At 45.9% G+C, this 20,070-nt stretch overlaps 2 protein-coding genes and 1 long non-coding RNA gene across 3 annotated transcripts; 1 reads left to right on the top strand and 2 right to left on the bottom strand.

Annotated features, from left to right (window-relative positions):
* Positions 1-430: 430 nt before the first annotated feature.
* VDAC2 (voltage dependent anion channel 2) lies at positions 431-14,447 on the top strand. The gene is given in 11 exon segments (XM_059662288.1): positions 431-564; positions 968-1,022; positions 2,238-2,306; positions 3,090-3,139; positions 7,213-7,365; positions 7,461-7,513; positions 8,685-8,912; positions 9,688-9,838; positions 12,393-12,450; positions 13,893-13,957; positions 13,959-14,447. Coding segments are annotated over 10 exon segments (981 nt in total). The 5' UTR covers positions 431-564; positions 968-991; the 3' UTR covers positions 14,082-14,447.
* Positions 13,344-16,618, bottom strand: LOC132214800 (uncharacterized). The gene is made up of 2 exons (XR_009448353.1): positions 15,164-16,618; positions 13,344-14,953 (listed from the first exon to the last, which is right to left on the bottom strand). It is a non-coding gene; the product is annotated as an uncharacterized LOC132214800 (long non-coding RNA).
* Positions 16,619-17,322: 704 nt separating this feature from the next.
* On the bottom strand, positions 17,323-19,383 carry COMTD1 (catechol-O-methyltransferase domain containing 1). Its single transcript, XM_059662286.1, has 7 exons — positions 19,172-19,383; positions 18,898-19,025; positions 18,546-18,651; positions 18,339-18,457; positions 18,206-18,260; positions 17,805-17,938; positions 17,323-17,570 (listed from the first exon to the last, which is right to left on the bottom strand). The coding sequence occupies exons 1-7, from the start codon at positions 19,263-19,265 to the stop codon at positions 17,418-17,420; spliced, it is 789 nt and encodes a 262-aa protein (XP_059518269.1). The 5' UTR covers positions 19,266-19,383; the 3' UTR covers positions 17,323-17,417.
* Positions 19,384-20,070: the final 687 nt, after the last annotated feature.

Below are 20,070 nucleotides of genomic sequence, written 5' to 3'. Positions count from 1 at the left end.
CCCCGGAGAGCCTCTCCCGCGGAGTCCGGCCGGGCGCCGGCAATTGCAGCGCCTGGGGAGGCGGAGGAAGGGATGGCGGGCGCCAGGGGCTGGGACGACGTCCCGGCGCCCACTCGCTTCTCCCGTGGTCTGCACAGAGAGGCTGTTTCAGAAGCGCACGTCGCCCTCGCTTGCCTCAGGGCCATGGGGACCAAGCTCATTGACCCCCGGCTGACGCCCTACCCGGGGGCGGGCTGCAGGGTTTGGGAGCCACCGCCCGGAAAGGGAGCTGGGGAGCGTACGTGACCCGCAGGGTGTGCAGCCGCGCCCAGTCGTTCCCGCGCGCACACGCGCCAGGCGCCCCGCCCCCGTGACGAGCGCGCGCGGGGCCTTCGCCCCTCCCCCCCCGCGCGGCGCCCGCCGCGTTACACCCGCCGTTCCCCGCCCCCTCGCGTCGGGGGCTGCCCGCGCAGCTGCCTGACCGGAGGGCCCGCGGCGTCTGCCTTTCCGGCCCCCGCCGACGGATCGAGGCGGCCCACCCAGGGGGCGGGGGTGCCGTTGGTGCCCGTGGCCGTTGCGGAGCAGGTTGGAGCGGGCGGCGGGCGGCGCCGTGGGGACAGGCGCGGCAGACAGCCCGGGGCTGGCGGCGGGGGCCTGGAGGGGGAGGACTGGGTTGCGGCGGGCGGAACGGTGTCTCCTTCACTTCGCCCTCCACCGCGGCAGCCGCAGCCCGACGCCGAGCGAGCCAAGCGGCCTCAGCTGCGAGCGGAGCGGCGAGACGGCCCCCCCAGGAGATCACTAGGTACCGCGGCGCCCGCCTCACTCCGACCGGGGGCCTCGGCGCCCAAACGGGAGGCCCGAGCGGGGCGGGGGTCGGCCCGGCTCCCTAAGATGGCCGCGCGGCCCCGCGGCCCCTCTCGGTCTGAGCCCCTCTGGCCCCTCCGCCCCCTTGTTACTCCCGCTGACTGCACTTCTTGTCCTTCCGCAGACCACCTCTTCCCGCGGCCTCGCCATGGCGACCTACGGACAGAGCTGCGCGCGGCGTACGTAGAGCGGGCTGGGGCGGTGGGTTCTGGGAGCCGAAGCCTGCGGGCCAGATAACCGCAACTCCTCCGTCCCCCCGCTCCCCGTTTCCCCGGGGCCTTGGGAACTCGCCCTTTGCGGTAGCCACTCCACGGGCCCAGACCCCCGGCTCCGCGGAGGAGGGGCAGGGCTGCTGGGCTTCGGATAAAGGGACTAGGCCGGGGGAGCCGGTGTGTGGCTGCATTCACCTGCAGTTTTGGGGTGTGCCTTAGACGAACTCCAAGGCAAAAAGTTATTGTGGGGTTCGGGTTTTGGGGGGACCGGATCAGTCACTTTTCTAGAGGAAGTAGTAACTCCCTGCGAGAGCGCAAGGTCATCACACGTGCTCCTAAGGGCGTGGGCGCCCCTTGCAGAATGAATGAGCTGGTGTTCGCTCCCGTTGCCTGCCCTTAAATCGCGTGGCGTTGGCCGAGGAGTATCACATGAATGTGTTTAAAATGCCACTTAATACTTAGTGTAGACAGTTTTGACTGGAACATAGACGGCTGTATTATTTCTAAGTTAAGTTTTTAAATTCCCAAAGTATAATGCACCTTCCTCTTCCCACTCCAGAATGTGTTGATCTCGGCCAGGATACTGAGGGACACGTGGAGGGGAGGACCTTGTCTTAGGTTTTCACTCTGTCTCGTTTGGTTAAATAAATGAGCCCATTGCAGTGAGTTTTAGCAGATACATCTGTAAGGATCGACGTATATGTATATGTGTTTGATTGTACTGGTCCTGTCCTAGGAGGGGAGGCTGTAGGCACTGCAAATTTAGGAATAGAAAGTCTGTGTTTCTTTCGGAAGGAATTTCCCAATTTGTATAGTCACTTACTGTGGTTATCCATTTTAGAAATAAGCTTTTGTTGGAGATTCCTCTTTATTAGAGCTAGAGGGTAGTTTATTGTAACTTCTGGTGGTGTCAAACCGCCGCTAGGATCGCGGGAGTAGGGAGACTTCACTGTCCTCTTTTTATATTTATCTACTTAATTTATTTTGTCTTTGTTTTAATGTTTGAATAAAGCTGTTGGTCTAACTCAGAAAATACCCCACATAAACAAATTAGACTGCTTCAATGTATTTTCCGTATTTTTTTATTGGACTGTTTGAATTTAAAATAGCAGTGGGTCATAAGCTAGTTCTTGGGCAGAAGTGGAGAACAGAAACATTAACACTAATGTTTTCTTCCACCAGCAATGTGTATTCCTCCATCATATGTTGACCTTGGGAAAGCTGCCAGAGATATTTTCAACAAAGGATTTGGTAAGAACTTAAAATTGTTTTTTAATTGGAGGTGAAAATGTGTGTTTGGATTGCTTCGTGAAATTATTAATTTCTACAAATTGTAAATATCTTGCTGCATTAATTATTCTTTGGATACATTTTAGATAAAATTTCTGTTAAAATAGTTCTGTAACAGTCCACATCCCCCTCCACCCCAATTTCCACCAATATTCTTAAACTGTAGTTCAAGGATTTTTCCTTTAAGAAAAAAACAGCTGTGTTTTCATTTCTTTCAGATGTAGTTTAAACCTTGGTTGACTAGAATTATTCTTGTTATTATATATTACTGTTTTGGACTTTTTCAAGGGAATTTGTTAAGTGAATTTGTGTTGTGTTTTTTTGTTTTTTTTTTTCTCTTGAAGAGTTGGGTCCACAACCCTCCTCCCCCCCTTTCTACTTTAGATTATCCCCCCAGTTATTTGGATTATTAATCCCAAGGGGGGAGATAGCCCCTTTGCCATAAAAGTTCTAAATGTTTATTGTAATAAACTATTGGCTATTCTGAGATTTGAATTAATTCTCATTTTAGGTTTTAAAATGGTTTGAAAACTTTTTGTGTGTGTGTGCCAGATAATACACCAAACACTAGGCAAAGATGCAGAGATGTTCCGTTCTTTACATGTCAGTTTACATAGAATAATTTAAAATTTTTCCTGAAGTGTTGTGTTTCAACGTATATTTTTATCCCTCCCAATATGTGAATTCTTGATTCCTTTTTTAATGTATAGTCAACTATTGTTATAATTTGCTCTCCACTTTAAGGTTTTGGGTTGGTGAAACTGGACGTGAAAACAAAGTCATGCAGTGGCGTGGTGAGTGTTAGATATCCAAATCTAAGTTCTGATGAGCATTTATATAATTTTGTATCCATAATATATTCAAAACAAAAATGTCTACCCATTTTATTATAAAGGAAAGGCAGAAGTTAATTGTATTTAAAGGGATTTATTTTGGCTTTGGCCTTTTTTCATGTGGTCTTTTGCGATACTACTTTGTATGCACAAGGAACTCAGTAAATACTGACACTGGCCATGTGGGACTCTATGCAGTAAGATTACAAGCTTGAAGACCGGGAACCTGTTAAGCATTTTCATAACCCTTTCTTTCAATACCTATTAAAAGCATTAAGAATTCTGGGCATAAAAGTGTATTCAGTGACTTAAATTGAGTGTACTAATTCTCTCCTTTGGGGATATTTTCACATGTATTTTATGAATTCAGAGAATCTTGATTTGAATATTTTAAAAAAATACATATTTTTATTGATTTCAGAGAGGAAGGGAGAGTTAGAGATAGAAACATCAGTGATGAGAGAGAATCATTGATCGGCTGCCTCCTGCACACCCCCTACCTGGAGATCCAGCCCACAACCCAGGCATGTACCCTGACCGGGAATTTAACAGTGACCTTGATGTTCACCCACTGAACCACACTGGCCAGGCTTGGTTTGAATATTTTTAAAGAGGCTAATATTTTGGTACTTAATGTCTTGATTCTGCCTAACAAATTCCCTCAAAGGGAGAAAGGTAAAATTTTGTGTAATTTTTTTTTCTCCCTCTAAAATTTGTTTTGAGATTGTTTAGGGGATGGGGTATAGTGTGCATATTGAAATTATTGGTCATTTTGATGAATTCTTGGTGTACGTATTAATTATCTTAGTTCATGTAGCTGGTTTTGAAATTAACTGTGTTATAGTTTCTTAATGCCTAGACTTGAGTTTCTGGAGTTTTATATTTGTCATGTCTGTCAATTGGTTTCTTTGGTTTGAAAAGAAGCCTGAGTATTCAGTGTGGTTCAGTGACTTATTTGTTTAAGATAACCTGTTTCAGAGCAATGACTTAGGGTTTATTTTCTTGTTTTTCCACTCTTAACCTCTTATAAACACTTGCTGCGTATTTGTTGAAACACAAAAGGCCTCCTCAAAAAAAAAAAAGTAAAGACAGTCTTTGTGTTTAAAAGCCTATTTGCTTTTTAAAGAAACAATAAACTTTAAATTGGGGAACAATTAGAGAAGTATATCTAGTACTAGATTGTTTGATATATAAAACTCTTTGTTGGAAAGGAAGGGCTTACTGTGGACAGGGTTAAGGAAAGTTTTATGAAATTAGGTTTAAGATCATGAATATAATGGAGCTGGATTATATACAGTATACTATAGTATGTTTCTGTTTCCATTTACTGTATGTAATTCAACAAGTATGGTACTGATCTTGTACTCTGTACTTGGCTCCAAACAAGTCCCATTAATGGCTGGTTCTGTTTTCTCACCTGAACTGCAGAAATGTCCAGGCCACCCCAGAACGTAGAAGCCTAACTATCTGGTGATGAAGTGAAGGGTCTAAGCTCACCAGTGGTGTCACATCTGGCCCAGTTTTGGTTCCACAGTGTGCTCTTGGTTTTGTGTCTTGAGCTCTTAATCTATGGATTGATGGATGGTAGTGGGTGGGGCCTCAAGAATCATTAATCATTGTCACTCAGGAGTAAAAATAGCTACTCATACACATTCCCCATTTCAGGTACCTGCTACAAGAACTTGCTCCATATAGTTTGAATAATGCTTTCCTTTTGTGTAGAGCATGTGAAAATGCAAAGTTTTCACAGTGTCAGTTCAGTTTAATCCTCCAGAGGATTATATTGTAACTATTGGCCAATGCACGAAATTCGTGCAAGGGGCTTGGCCCTTCGGGCTTCGTCATCAGGAAGGTCGTCTAGCTGTTTGGTCTAATTAGCATATTAGCTCTTTAGATAGGACTGAGGAAGCTGAGTCCCAGAAAAGTTAAATGTCTTCCTCAGTGTTTCATTTAGTGAGCAACAAATGCATGCTGGGCCTCCTAATTTTGCAGCCAGTGTTCTTTCCTAACTTACCAGTGTTTTTTTAGCATGGACATTGAGTACCAAGCTTTGACTTGAAATTCCTGTTTATGAAGACATTTAATTTCAGGAGATTGTGTACAAGACCTAAGGCTTTTGAGTCTATTTTACTGCAGAGCAATTTAGGCAAATGTTTCTCCCACTGCACAGTTTTTTTATGTTTCCTCTGCAGGTATCACAATTTCAGGTTGAACTTCTCTTCTTAGTTCAGATGAGCTGTCTTTTTTAGAAGTGGCTTTCCAGTGGCCAAAGCCATTATTATCAGAAAAATTGTGAGTCAGTATCCTCAGAGGGCTTTTTAAAATATTTTATCTTGGAAGATTTCAATTGCCTGCCTACACACTGAGCTCTGAAACATTACTAGATTTCTGGGTTATCAGTGGCAGATTTAAAATCTCAGATAAACCCTCCTCCATATTATGCCTTCCTTTTTAGTTGGTGTGCAGTTAGGGATTTGCACCTTATTTATATTTGCTATAAACATAAGATTATATAATGTACTTCAACTTGATTCCTGTATTAGATTTCTTCTGCTGATATCTATTGTTCATAATAGAGTTTATATTATGCATGATATAAACCAGTTGTAGAGCAAATCTATAAATCCTTTCCCCTGCTCCCCCCCCCCCTTTTTTTTTTGTTAATCCTCACCTGAAGATATTTTCTATGATTTTTAGAGAGTGGAAGAGAGAGGGAAAGACAGAGAAATATCATTGTGAGAGAAACACATCGATTGGTTGCCTCCTGCACGCGCCCTGACCAGGACCAGGACCAGGGCCTGGGCCGGGGAGGAGCCTGTGACCAAAGTACATGCTTTTGGCCGGAGTCGAACCCAGGACCCATCGGTCCACAAGCTGATGATTTATACACTGAGCCAAACCGGCTAGGGCTTTTCATCGACTTTGGGTTTTTTTTGTTTTTGTTTGTTTGTTTTGTTTTTTACTGATTTCAGAGAGGAAGGTAGAGGGAGAGAGATGGAAACATCAATAATGACAGAGAATCATTGATTGGCTGCCTCTTGCATGCCCCATACTGGGGATCGAGCCTACAATCCAGGCATGTACCCTTGACCGGAATCAAACCCAGGACCCTTTATGCTGCAGGCTGACACTCTATCAGCTCTTTCACTGAGCCAAACCAGCTAAGGCTTTCTATTGACTTAGAGAGAGTGGAAAGGAGGGGGAGAGACAGAAAGAAACATCAATGTGAGACATATCAACTGGTTGACTCCCACACGAGCCCGAGCAGGGCTGGGGATTGAGTCTGCATCTGAGGTACATGGAATCGAACCTCTGGGACCTTTCAGTCCATATGCTGATGCTCTATCCACTGAACTAAACTGGCAAGGGCTCCCTTTTTAATGAGAATGTGAAAGATGGTTGGAAAGGCATGAAACCTGGTGAAGATCCTTTTTATCTCACAGAAACAAAATATTGGGATTACTAAGAATTTAGAAAAAAATCATTTGTTCAGTGTGTGAATTCCTACAGTGGGATACTTTCCTTTAAAGGACTTCCAGGAAACAATTTGTAATAAATGCAATGTCTGTTGTTACAAATTTTTATTGTAATGATGGGATCTGTGATAACCGTAGTGGCTTATTTAGTTTTTTATTCAATATCAGATATATTGGATATAGTGCCAAAACATTCTCTCTCTTCCCCCACATTCCTCCCGCACTGATTTTTTAATCCCAAATTAAAACACCTTAGAAGTTTCCTTGAAAGGTGTACAGTTTGTTCATTTGAGAATTAGATACAGGTTAACTTATCATTGGTTGGAAATGTCAGCTGTAAGTAAGGTAGCAGTTATTCATTTACAGGCTAATTTTTCACTCTTGTGTATACTGAATAGTAGAAGGTAGGAATATTTGGCAAGCTAGAAAAAAAGGATTAGTGAAGCTAGTAAGTGTTTCAGTGGTCTGTGTGTGTGTGTGTGTGTATGTATGTAAGGTAGTGAGTGGATTCTTAAATGCGTATGAGGAAGTTCATGAAGTTATTTATTGTCTTAATAGGAATTCTCAACATCTGGTTCATCTAATACAGACACTGGTAAAGTTACTGGGACCTTGGAGACCAAATACAAATGGTGTGAGTATGGTCTGACTTTCACAGAGAAATGGAACACTGATAACACTCTGGGAACAGAAATCGCAATTGAAGACCAGGTAACATTTTGAAAATGTGTCTTAATATTAATTATTTTATTTTTGTATTTAAAAAAGGAAATAAAGCTGCAAACATTCTTTTTCTTTCAAAATAGATTTGTCAAGGTTTGAAACTGACATTTGATACCACCTTTTCACCAAACACAGGGTAAGCATGGACATTTTATCTGCTTTAAATTCAAAAGCATTCCTCTTCTGTATATTTAGGAACGATGCATATTTACTGTTTGATAGCTTACCCAGACCCCTTGTGGCAAATTTCTGTTTCTGCCTTTGGAGCATGAACACTATGGTTGCCATCACTGGCTTGCCTTCAACTGTCTGCCTGTTTTCATTGTGGTAGTAACTTGGGTAATTAATGTGTTTCAAATATACGTTTGTGATGGATTGTCAGTTATGCAAAGTAGCCTTCCTTTGGTGGTGGCAGTCTAGTTATCCCATGTTTGCCTTTGTCTTTTAATTCGTGAGCTATATATTTTTTTAATTTTTATTTTATTATTTTTTAAAGGCAGAATTTGTTTTTATTAAAAAACGCTCAAGAGACTTTAAAAAGGCCCAAAGATGTCCTGTTTTTTTGTTTGTTTTTCTTGTGTTTTTATTTATTTCAGAGAGGAAGGGAGAGCGTGAGAGAAATATCAATGATGAGAGAGAATCATTGATTGGCTGCCTCCTGCACACCCTTCCCCTCCCCCTTACTGGGGATGGAGTCCGCAACTAGGCATGTGCCCTGACTAGGAATTGAACCGTGATCTCCAGGTTCATAGGTTGATGCTCAACCACTGAGCCACAATAGTGGGGCTAGATGTCCAGTTTTAATAGAAGATCATACTAAGGTGGTGTCTGTTGGTTTCCCATTACTAAGGCATCGATTTGATCCTTGCTAATGAAACCCTGATAATTCTAGTTGGGTGGTGGTGATTTCCTGACTCCTGACATCTTTCATAAAGTGGCCATCAGCTCACCAACGGTGAAAAATGTAATACCAGAAATAATCACAAACGCTTGGCAGATTCTACTTGAATATCCTTTCTGCATCATTCTTCTGAACCAGTTCTAATGATATCAGTTTAAGTATTGGAGATCCTGATGGGTGTCATCTGCAGAGACTGGTATTAAATGCAACTTTCATGACAGAAACCAGCAAACACCCTTCAAGACAACACACACACACATATTTTGCCTCTTATATGACTATCCTGGTACTTTTTTTTATTCCAGTTATACTGCAGTTTACCTAGTCTGTCTTAACCACTCTATGCAAGAGTTATGTAAATCTTTCCCGCTGGCATCCGTTTTAAGTCCGTTTGTTCTTTTTCCAGAAAGAAAAGTGGTAAAATCAAGTCTTCTTACAAGAGGGAATGTATAAACCTTGGATGTGATGTTGACTTTGATTTTGCTGGACCTGCAATCCATGGCTCAGCTGTCTTTGGTTACGAGGGCTGGCTTGCTGGGTACCAGATGACCTTTGACAGTGCCAAATCAAAGCTGACACGGAACAACTTTGCAGTGGGCTACAGGACTGGGGACTTCCAGCTACACACTAATGTGTGAGTATTTCTTTGTGGGATTTTCTGATGTAAGATCTCAGGATGACATTGATGTCTTCTGTCATTTCTTCTTAACCTAAGTCAAACCTAAAGGATTTCTTTTAGCATATAAAGAGATCATCCTTGGGCATTTCTAGGGTGCCCATCAAAAGTGAATAGTTAAAAATGTTAGAAGAGGCTAAGACATTGCCAGATTCTACTAGTGCATTTATTTGGTTTATTTGTCCATGATGTGTGAGGTGCTGATTTGATAGGATTATCTGAAATGTATGGTGTTTTTACCTAACCCACATTAGATGTATATGTCAGAAGGACTGAAATATAATTTTCTCTCTTATGACAAAATAATGCATTGGTAAGTAATAATACAAAGAAGAAAACCAAAGTTTCCCATAATCCTATCATGTAGGTATGTAATCTTTGTTAATTGTTAATGTTTTACCTTTTTATACCAGTATGTGTATACATAAAATACATACTGAAAAGGCTGTTTTATAACCCTTTTTCTTCTTAATACTAAATATATTTTGATCATTTCCCTATAGCATTATGTATTCTACAACATGATTGGTAATTCCACTGGATTTATTTGACCAATCCTTGTTTTTGGACATAGGTTGGGAAAAGACCTTTTAAAAGGAAAATTTTCAGTGGAACACTAGAGACCCATGTGAGCAATGGCTTTTATTTAAATGTAATGCTACTACAATATCAACCTAGTGTCTTAGACATTACATTGTCTGTTCTAGATTTATTAATTTAAAATATCTTATAGCAATGATGGGACAGAATTTGGAGGCTCAATTTATCAGAAAGTATGTGAAGATCTTGACACTTCAGTAAACCTTGCGTGGACTTCAGGTACCAACTGCACTCGCTTTGGTATTGCAGCTAAATATCAGTTGGATCCCACTGCTTCCATTTCTGTAAGTACTAGTATGGGCTTAGAACATAATGGGTTTTTTGATTATGGAAATTAACCTTTGGGTCTATTGAATTATGTTGAGAATGTGAACTGTGGTTCACAGTATCCCCAGTTTACACACAGATTGGGCTGAGGACTTTGAATACTGCTTTTTTATGGAGACTGTTAGAAATTTGATAATCTAGGCCACAGTAATCCTCAAAATCATGTAACTAGTAACCCTGAGCCCCAAGGCTGTCTAAGCCCAGGGAAGCCAGTGTTTTGGGTCCTGGGTAGTTCTCATTCCTTTTGGGGAGTATATACGTCAATTGACACTCTGACTTTATCTTTTTATTCTTTGCAAAATATCTTCAGATTTGATCTCAGTGTTCAGTAGTATATATGCCATTTTGTAGTCGAAGAAACCAAAACTTGGAGAAAGGACTTAAACCCGTACTAAGAAGCAATGGAAGGGAGGAGTAGAGCCAGGATAGGACTGCATGTCTTGATTTCCTTCCTGTCTAGGGTGACCAGCTAGGTCATTCTGCTTTGCCTGGGCCTGTCCTAGTTTTATCACTGAAAGTTCTGCATCCCGAGGACTCCCCCCTCATCCCAGTTTACCTGGGTCAGATGGCCACCCTCATCCTGTCCTTAGGCTCTTTCTTCCTTCAGTCACAGTGGGTTGGAGTAGGAGGGAGTGCAGCATCTCAGGGCGTAGAGGGGCTGGCTCCAATTTCAGGCAGATCAGCAGCTGCTCCTCTATCAGTTGTTTACAGGCCAGGGACTGCCTGTACCCAATGTCCTGGGAATGAAAGAAAGTTAAACCTTTCATGAGAATTATTTGTTACATAAAGTAATCTTCATTTCTGAAGACAACGTTGTAATAATTTAGGCAGTTAAGTTTTAGCCCCATTCTTGTTTTATTTTAGCACAGTTGAAATGAGAGAGAATGAGAAGGACCCAGAATGCTTTCCCATTGGCAAGGCAGTGGTTCATTGATTTTCCCCATGTTTCTAACTGCACTGTAGCAGGATTCACACAGCACACTACTCTGTGTTAGCTCCATTGTTACTCTCTTCAGGCATATGCCTATGGCACCACCGCAGATTTAATGCCAGCAAAAGATGCAGCTCTCTTATAGTCTGAAATGGGAAGGGAATTGGGGACCTGTGTGCCATTGAGTGATTCCTGGGGATTATATTTGGAAATGTATCTACCATTTCCCACCTAAGTAGTGCTGCTGTTGCCCCCGTCAGGCATCACCCGCACGAAGTATTGCTTAATGCTGCATCACAGTTTCATGGTTGACTCTAAAGTAGTAGGAACTTGAATCTGATTTCTGAGGCTCTTAAATTTGTTGGGCACAAGATGGTCACTGGTGGTCCATTTCTTTCTGAGACAACTCACATGGTTGTTGGTGGCTCATGAGAACTTGGCTGTTGTGTCAACAGAATATAAGTGCAGTTTATGTGACAGCTGCCTGTATAGTTACATCATTTCTGTCTCTGGATTGGGCTGTGGTTTTTTTTTGGGGGGGGGGGGTGGTTTAATTTTATTGATTTCAGAGAGGGAGACAGATAGAAATAGCAATGATGAGAGAATAATTATCAGCTGCCTTCTGCATGCCCCCTACTGGGGATCAAGTCTGTAACCCTTGTTCCCTGACCAGGAATTGAACCATGACTTGCCTGGTTCATAGGTCAACATTCAACCACAGCCACACCAGCTGGGCTTGGACTGGGCTAGTTTGATGTTACACTTTGTAAAAGAGTATAGACATCAAATCATTTCTAAGTCTGTTTTGAACTCAGAGGTTTGTTATCTTTTACCATAGCGTTCTTAGGCCCTAGAGATGGCTTAATGATATTAGTGGGAGAGGATGCAGCTACTTCTTACTGTGTCTTGTTCTCCAAGGTTCCTTTCAGCCCTTGAAGGTCTGTGACTAAATCCTAAAATAATGAATTGTGCAAGGTGGGCAGGGACCTGGATTGGTAATGATGCTTCATTGATATGCCTTCTCACACAGTCTAGTTAATCCAAGACTCGAGTGTTAATGAGAATGAGGTAAAGGATTTAGTCAGTCGTATTCTTAGAGGAAGTACTTAGCATTTGGAGATTTTGAACATCGATGGTTTTGATTCTTTAGGACGACTTTTGAAAGTGCCGTGTCAAAGTTATAAATTTAAACTTCACATCCCACACTTAGAGACTGTGTGTGTCATATAGCTGGTGAGCCCAGTGGACTTCCATTTACCGCATTTTGATGTTTATTTTTGCTAGATTAGACAACAAGGATGATTCTTATGAGAATGCTTAGGCTCTTATGCTATATGGACAATTTGGGATCTGTAGACACATTCCAGTAGATAGGTGAGTGTTGTGTCCAGTTGGCAATTTGACTTTGAGTTTAATGGACAAGAATTAAGTGTTACCTGGTTTTTGTTTGGCTTAATAACTAATTACATTTTATTATGTGAGTAAAAAGGCTGAACACTATAATTGCTTGATAGGGAAACATGTAGGGGCTTTGTCTAATTTCAAAAGTTTTTCTTAATAGTGTTTGCATTTTATTTTAGGCAAAAGTCAACAACTCTAGTTTAATTGGAGTGGGCTACACTCAGACTCTGCGGCCTGGTAAGTATTCTTGATAAAGTAGGGTTTTTCTGATAGTGTTATAAAAGTTAGTTTTCATTTCTTATTTTACAAACCTTTCAATCACACAAAATTGACAAATGAGTACAATGAACGCATGTTTACTTTTGGCCAAAGTTTTGTATTTTCTTTTTTTTTGCTGGGCTGTTTGGAAGCTGCAGCTATCATGACGCCTCCCTAAATGCTTCAGCATGTCTCCTCAGAGAACATCCCCCTGTTCGCATCATTCCGTACCGTTTGCAGTGATGCCATATGATTCTCCGTTCTCTACTCATTTTCCTCACTCGTACCTGAAATGTCTTACAGTAATCTTTATTGCTTCAATCAAAGTTCACTCATTGCTTTGGTTGTTCGGTCTCTATAATCTAATTTATTTTACATTGTATTTTGAGCCTTGCTGTATTCTCTCAAGCATTACTTCTCAAACTTCAGTGTTTGCATGAATCACCTGGGGGATCTTATTAAAATGCAAATGCTGTTCTTACAGCTCTGAGGAGTTCTGTTTTTCTAGTAAGCTTTTAAGTGATGCCAGTGTCCCTGGTTCTTGAACCCCCATTTGGGTAGTAAGGTTCTAAGGCACTAGGACAGCGGTTCTCAACCTGTGGGTCGCGACCCCTTTGGGGGTCGAACGACCCTTTCCCAGGGGTTGCCTAAGACCATCGGAAAACACATATATAATTACATATTGTTTTTGTGATTAATCACTATGCTTTAATTATGTTCAATTTGTAACAATGAAATTGGGGGTCACCACAACATGAGGAACTGTATTAAAGGGTTGCGGCAGTAGGAAGGTTGAGAACCACTGCTCTAGGAGCTTCTGCCTCCAAATAGGGCTTTCCACACACTTCCCGTATCCACATTCACCACATTTATTTTCTTTCCATGTCTGTATATATAATCCTTTTTTTCACATGCCCTTATGAATTATTTAAATGTGTGTTTTATAGATATGTAGACACGTCAGCCCTAGTGTGTATAGCCCGTGTAAGACATTTTTCTTTAAAACTACAGTACCATTCTCACAGCTAAGAAGATTAACATTAATAATATTTGATATGTACTGTAGTCTATTCAGATTTCCCCACTTGTTCCCAAAATGTTTATTGTAGTTTTTCCTTTCTAGGATTCAGTTATGATTTTCTTTAGTCTGATAGTATGTTGAACATTATTGCATCTTCTAGAGCACTTTGTACTTTATAATTAACATTTTTATGTTCTGTGACTTGATACCTTACCCCGGGATGGTGCCAACATAATTCTTTCTGCTAGCTCAGGTATTCACAAGTGCCCTCTGGTGGCTGGCACTAACATGTCATCTGACAGGCTGAGGAAAAGTGATAGGCAGGCTATGGCACAGTAAAGAAGACTAGATTCTCATGAGGTGTTTCATGCATGTCCTGGTTGTCTGCTTCTGTTTACAGGTGTGAAGCTTACGCTGTCTGCTCTGGTAGATGGGAAGAGCATTAATGCTGGTGGCCACAAACTGGGGCTTGCCCTGGAGTTGGAGGCTTAATCCAGCTGAAAGCAACCTCTGGGAATGGATATCAGAAGATTTGGCCTTAATATATTTCCAGTGTGACCAGCAGGCTTTTCTCCCTCCAAGAAGGTGATCAAAACAGGATGAGCTAAACAAGAGCTGTGTTTTAAATATGTATGTAGACAGTTACTTGTTAGCTGGTTTCTAGTTGAATTGGTTATCTAGTTACCAATGCGGCAGTCCTGCAGTCACCTATACATTATTTAATGTATTTAACTGTTAAATGCGCTACCCACCAATAATGAAATAGACCTTTATGAAAACTGTACAATTGTGTGCATGTTGTTTTTATGTTCCTTTTAACATTGAATATTGCCATTGAATGAAATGGATCAGCGGATTTAAGATGAGGTTAAATTTTTCTTGTTAAATTCAACTATTAGAATAACTTTTGGTATCCGAAAATATGACAAATTATGAATAAAATAACTATACGTAATTAATGACTCCAAGTATTTGCAGAGTTAAAAATTTGCTAGCTAGGGTTAAATCTCCCTGGTTATCTAGCTAATAATTATTTTTTTCCAGTGAGCATTTTGCTCTTTACCAAAACCTGTGCCACAAACTTCTGTGTGTCCCTAGAGTAACTCCCTGAGCTTTTTAGATCACAATAAAGAGGATACATACCTTTTACATCTTCTGCTTGTAAGTTTGTGCAGAATTACATTGGATCATTGTTAACCCCAGGAGGCGTTGGAGAGGAAGTGATGAAGGCAAGTGCTAGAAGTTTTATACACACACCATACCCCTGTGAGCTATTGCTATGGATAATGAACTAGGCCCTAAGTTAGGTGGGATGAGACTAGGTGTAGGGAAATGAAATAAGGTGTAGACAGTATCTGGGTCCAGAGGGATGGTGAGAGGAGGATATAAGCCCAGTGAGAGGTCATGACTCATTTTCCTGACTGGAAAGCTTGGGCCTGAGTTTGGGACCAGTGGCAACATCTTCAGTCTCTGTCAGCCATGGGCAAACTACGGCCACGGGCCGGTTTGAAATGAATAAAACTAAAAAAAAAGAGACCGTACCCTTTTATGTAATGATGTTTACTTTGAATTTATATTAGTTCACACAAACACTCCACCCATGCTTTTGTTCCGGCCCTCCGGTCCAGCTTAAGAACCCATTGTGGCCCTCGAGTCAAAAAGTTTGCCCACCCCTGGTCTATGTGGCCCATGGCCTTCATCTGGACTTGTGCTGCATAATAGAAATTAATAGGTAATTTTGGTTGGAAAAGTACGTAAGAAGTTTTTTGATGGGAGGATTAGTTTGAAGGATGGGTATAAAAGTTAGAGAAGGGGAGATTTGTTCAACAAATTCATTATACAGACCTGAAGTACAGATAAAGAACAGATAAAATAGAGTGCTTTGAGACTCATTACCCAAAAAGTGATTGTTGCTGAAAATTTCCTGGTTAAGAAGAATGCGATGAGGAGTTAGAAGCCTAAATTAACCCCTAGAGTGCCGGGGAGCGCGATTGCGCTCCTCCTTTCACCAAAAGTGCCGGGAACACTATCAAAGCTTCGAAATGGCGTCCAGTTCTAAGTCTGCTTTTATTAGTGATGATGATATTGCTAAATATGTCAGTGTAGTAAAGGTTTCCTTACGTTTTTGAATATGTATCTTCATTTACTTGCAATTGATAATTTTTTCCCCAAACTGCTGTAAAATCAGCAAAAATGCCTTGGCAATTTTAGCATAGTTCCTAGGATATTGGTTGGCATTCAAAGGGTTAAACCCCCCTCAGGTGTGCTGGGGCACAAAGACTCCTTCTGGTTTCACTGTTTGTCCTAAGGGACTGACTAGAATGGCCCACATGAATCAGACACACATGACTTAATGGCAGAAAGCTGGAATTTGAGCCAATTTATTTGAGTCAGGACCTATTGCTACGTAAGGAAGAACTGTGGAAGCACCTCTTGTGCTTTTGGGACACATACATATGAAGCAGCCTGGCCAGCGTGGCTCTGGTTGAGCGTTGACCTATGAACCACGGAGGTTAGTTTGATTCCTGGTCAGGGCATATGCCCGGGTTGCAGGCTTAATCCCTAGTAGGGGGGGTGTGTAGGAGGCAGCCAATTAATGATTCTTTTTCATCATTGATGTTCCTCTCCCTTCCTCTCTGCAATCAATAAAAAAATAAAGATTTTTTAAAAAGGTATGAAGTAGATCAGGAAAGTCTCAAACTGCTGGTGGTGGTCGGGTGGGCGGGGAGAAACCGGGTTACGGGTCCTGGCAACACCTGCAGCCCCTGCATGGCCTGTTGCCCTTTAGCTTACAGGTGGCTCTCCCTCATGCTGAGGCTGTTCACCTGGTCCAATACTCTGGACTGGGGTGCGAGCATATGTTGTGAAGTGTGGCACAAATGAGTTACCAGTTTGTCAATGGTCTATGTACAGAAAGTTAGACCTATCCACCCATGTGCACCTATGAGTGGGAGAGAGGATGGACTTATAGCCAGGGCGCTGAGAGTTGTCTGAAACACAAGGAATACCACAGGACCTGTAGGATTATGAAAGCTGCCACCTGTGGGCTCCTGTGGCTTCTAGCCTCCTCCAGTGCTCCCACCATCCTGGCCTAACCTGGTTGTAGCAAAACCTGATTGTATTCTAGGCTGAAAAGAACACTAGCTGAACGTGCCTTCATCTGTGGCTTGGACATCCTACAGGATTTGGGAAGGTTTAAACAAGAAAATCACCGGGCTCCCTTGCCACCTCCTGCTCATAGGTGCTGGTGCTGCAAAGCCTGTCTTCCTCTGGGCACTTGTTAAAAGTTGCCATACATACAGCTGGTCTGCTTCACACCTCTGGCCAGTGATCCCACCCAGTCCCTAACCTCTAAGTCCTCTTGTCTAAGCCAAATGGCCTGGTTTGCAGAAGTGAGGCCGCGCTGACACGGCAAAACATGGGCAAGTGGCTGGCTGCACTGGTCTCACCTCGCCGGCAAGGCCTGTTGTCAGATCCCAGATACGGTTCCCCACTGGTCCCAGCTGCACGGGGATTGAACTTCAGCCACTATCCTTCCTAGGAAGGTGTCAGGGAGACCAAGGTGGCTGCACCCATCTAGCCCCGAGCCCGGAAGTAGAGGTGGACCTGAGGAGCGGGGTCCTCTATCTAATGGCATGTGGGCAGGTCAATTAAGACTTGTACCGCCCAGGCTCTAGTCAGCTGGAGGCTCCAGTGCCTGGGCCACAGCCCTGGTGCCTGGGCCGTCAGGACTGCCCGGAGGTGAACTGACCTGAAGGCTCGCTCTAGCCCAAGAAGCCGGCTGTGCTGGGCCTTCCCTTCCTACCCCACTTCAGTGGAAGCTCAGAAGGTTGTGTCTCGGACCCACTTTATTGACGGATTTAAAACGGGGTCGATGGCTGGGATTCCCAGGTCCCCTCCACCGAGGCCGTGGCTAGGGGCAGCCTTAGATTTTGAAGGCTAAGGTGAGGCCGTCGCCCAGGGGCAGGAGGCTGATGTGCACCCGGGCGTCGCGCAGGATGCGCTCGTTCAGGTTTCGGACGCACTGCGTTTCCAAGTCTCGCGGTTGGGGTTGCAACACTCGTCCCCGCCACAGGACCTGCGGAGGGGCGGGGCGTCACGGGGCGGGGCCTCCGGGGGCGGTACCCGAGCAGGAGGCGGGGCGTGAGCTGGAGACTCGAGACTAGAGCCTGGAAAGGCCTGGGGACTCGGCTTGAATACCTCGAGGGCGGGGCTTACCTGAGCACTGGGCGGGGCTTTGGGGCGGGGCCCCGGGAGGGGCCCACGGGAAAGAGACTCCCAGCCCGAGTGTCCTCCCGAGTCTCATCCTTACACTGAGGACAGCGAGGATGCCTCCGGGGCGCAGCAGCTGCAGGCACCGCTCGTAGTAGAGGGTGCAGTTCTCCTTGTCGGCGTCCACCACGGCTACGTCGAAGGTGCCAGCTTCGCCCGCGTCCAGGAGCTCATCTTGCGGGGGAGGAGGGAGGAGGGCAAGGTGGCTGAGTCCGCAGTCCCAGTGGCCGGAGCCCTGCCCGGGCCAGTTCTGCTGCTGTGACCACTCGGGGACTCCGGCCTCGAGGACGCCAGCATCGCCACCCTGCATGTGGCCGCGTACCGAGGCTGGGCAGCGGGGCTGGCATTGCCCCAGGCCCGTCCGGAGGGCCCGGTCACTAGCTGGCACCCGATGGCCCTATTTGGGAAATGGCGCCAAGGCCCTTTCACACCGGTGCTCACCCAGGGTTTCCAGGGCGGGCTTCAACCGAAGGTCAATCTTGTGTTCCTCTTCAGCCTGCGGATGGAGTGGGGTCAGGGCCAGCCGGTCCTTTCTGCCGGTGCTGGCTCCCGGGGACCTGAGAGGGACACTCACCTTCCGCCATAGGGGCCGCCCCAGCTCCGGGGGCCCCGGGTTCACCTCGCAGGTCACCACGCGCCCGGCCGGGGGCAGGGCTAGGGCCAGTGCTAGGGCCGAGTAGCCTGTGAACGTGCCTGGGGACGGGGACATGCACAGGCTCAGGCCACCGTGCGGAGATGGCCGGTGACTTGGACCCCCAGTGGTCGCGGCCGCGCGCCCTACCCAGGTCCAGCGCCTTCTTGGCCTTAATGAGCCGCGCCAGGTTGGCCAGAAGCTGGGCCTGCTCACAGGTCATCATGGACTCTCCCTGCGGCTGCTCCAGCGTCAGCTGTGTGTGTGGTGGGGAGAGGGTCGCTCCAGCTCTGCTGTCCCCCCAGGTGGAGGCCCCCCCTCCGCTGGGGTAGCTGTGGGCACCGCCCAGGGGAGCGCCTTCCCAGGGAACGCCCACCGCGCACGGCGCACCGGCCGAGGAGCGCGGAAGCCGAGTGGGTCCCCGCCCAGCCCAAGGTCATGCAACCACGTGGGACCCGCGGGGCTCGGGTGGGCGCCCGTCCCCGCCCTCGGCCCCGCTGACCAGCCGCAGGCTCCGCAGCGCTGGGTGCTCCCGCAAGGAGCGGCTCAGCAGGTACTGCCACAGGGGGCTGTCCTCGGGGGGCAGCAGGCGCTTCTCTCGCCGGGATCGCCGTGAAGAGCACCGTCTCCCTGCCGGGCGGGGTGCTGGGTCAGGGCCTGGGACTCCAGAGCGCCCGGGGTGAGCCTTAGCCGCAGCCAGCCCCGGGGACTCGGCTTTGCTCCCGCCCCGCACGCGGGACCTCTGCAGAGGGAGCCGCTAGCTCCTTCCTACTCACCCAGGAAAAGGCCGGTAGCGAAGGCAGCGCCCAGAGCAGCCGATCCCAGGGCCAGCGCGGCGGGCACAGAGAGCCGAGGCACGGGCTGGATCATGGCGCGAGGAGGGCGCGGGGGTGGCAAAGTCACTTGTGCTCGGGCTGCCGGGGCCGCGCTCGGACCCTCGGGCCTTCCTGTTCTGTCTCGTCCCCCGCACTGCTCGCCGACCGCGGCCTCGAGCACCATCTGGCGGCCGCACAGCCTTACTGCAAGCCCTGCCCGAGAGAGCCGGTCGCCATCTGGTGGCTGCGCTCGGAACTTCGCCCGGCGGGGAGCAGGACTGCGTGCAGGGTGTGGGAGCCTGGGTCAGGGAGGAAAAATTTGATACGCTTCTGCCTCGTCACTACCATTTCTGCTGAGACCCTTGGAGCACATGTGGGAGGGTGAGTGGGCCGTCGGTGTAGCAGGATGGCAAGGAGTAAAAAGTGAGGGAAATTAAAGTTCCTGAGAGAATTAGAGGAGGCCTTTGGGAGAGATGACCAAGGGCATCAGGTTGAAGGAGTGAAGGACCGGGTTTGGGGGTACACAGCGAGAGGCCAATCGGAGAGCTCTGGGCCGGGCAGGTTGATGGGGCATTGAGATGTCCTTATTTAGAATCCTGGGTGCCAAGGGGACATGAGTGTGAGATCTTGGGGCCCATCAGTCTCTCTAAGTCTCAGTTTCCTTTGTGAAAACGGGAACCAGTCTTTTTTTAAAAAATATATATTTTATTGATCTTTTACAGAGAGGAAGGGAGAGGAATAGAGAGCCTGAAACATCGATGAGAGAGAAACATCGATCAGCTGCCTCCTGCACACCTCCCACTGGGGATGTGCCCGCAACCAAGGTACATGCCCTTGACCAGAATCGAACCCGGGACCCC

Source organism: Myotis daubentonii, chromosome 13 (genome assembly GCF_963259705.1).
Source record: "Myotis daubentonii chromosome 13, mMyoDau2.1, whole genome shotgun sequence".
NCBI classification, from domain to species: Eukaryota; Metazoa; Chordata; class Mammalia; order Chiroptera; family Vespertilionidae; genus Myotis; species Myotis daubentonii.
Note: the sequence above shows the minus strand (reverse complement) of the source record. Positions and strands in the feature narration are given on the sequence as shown.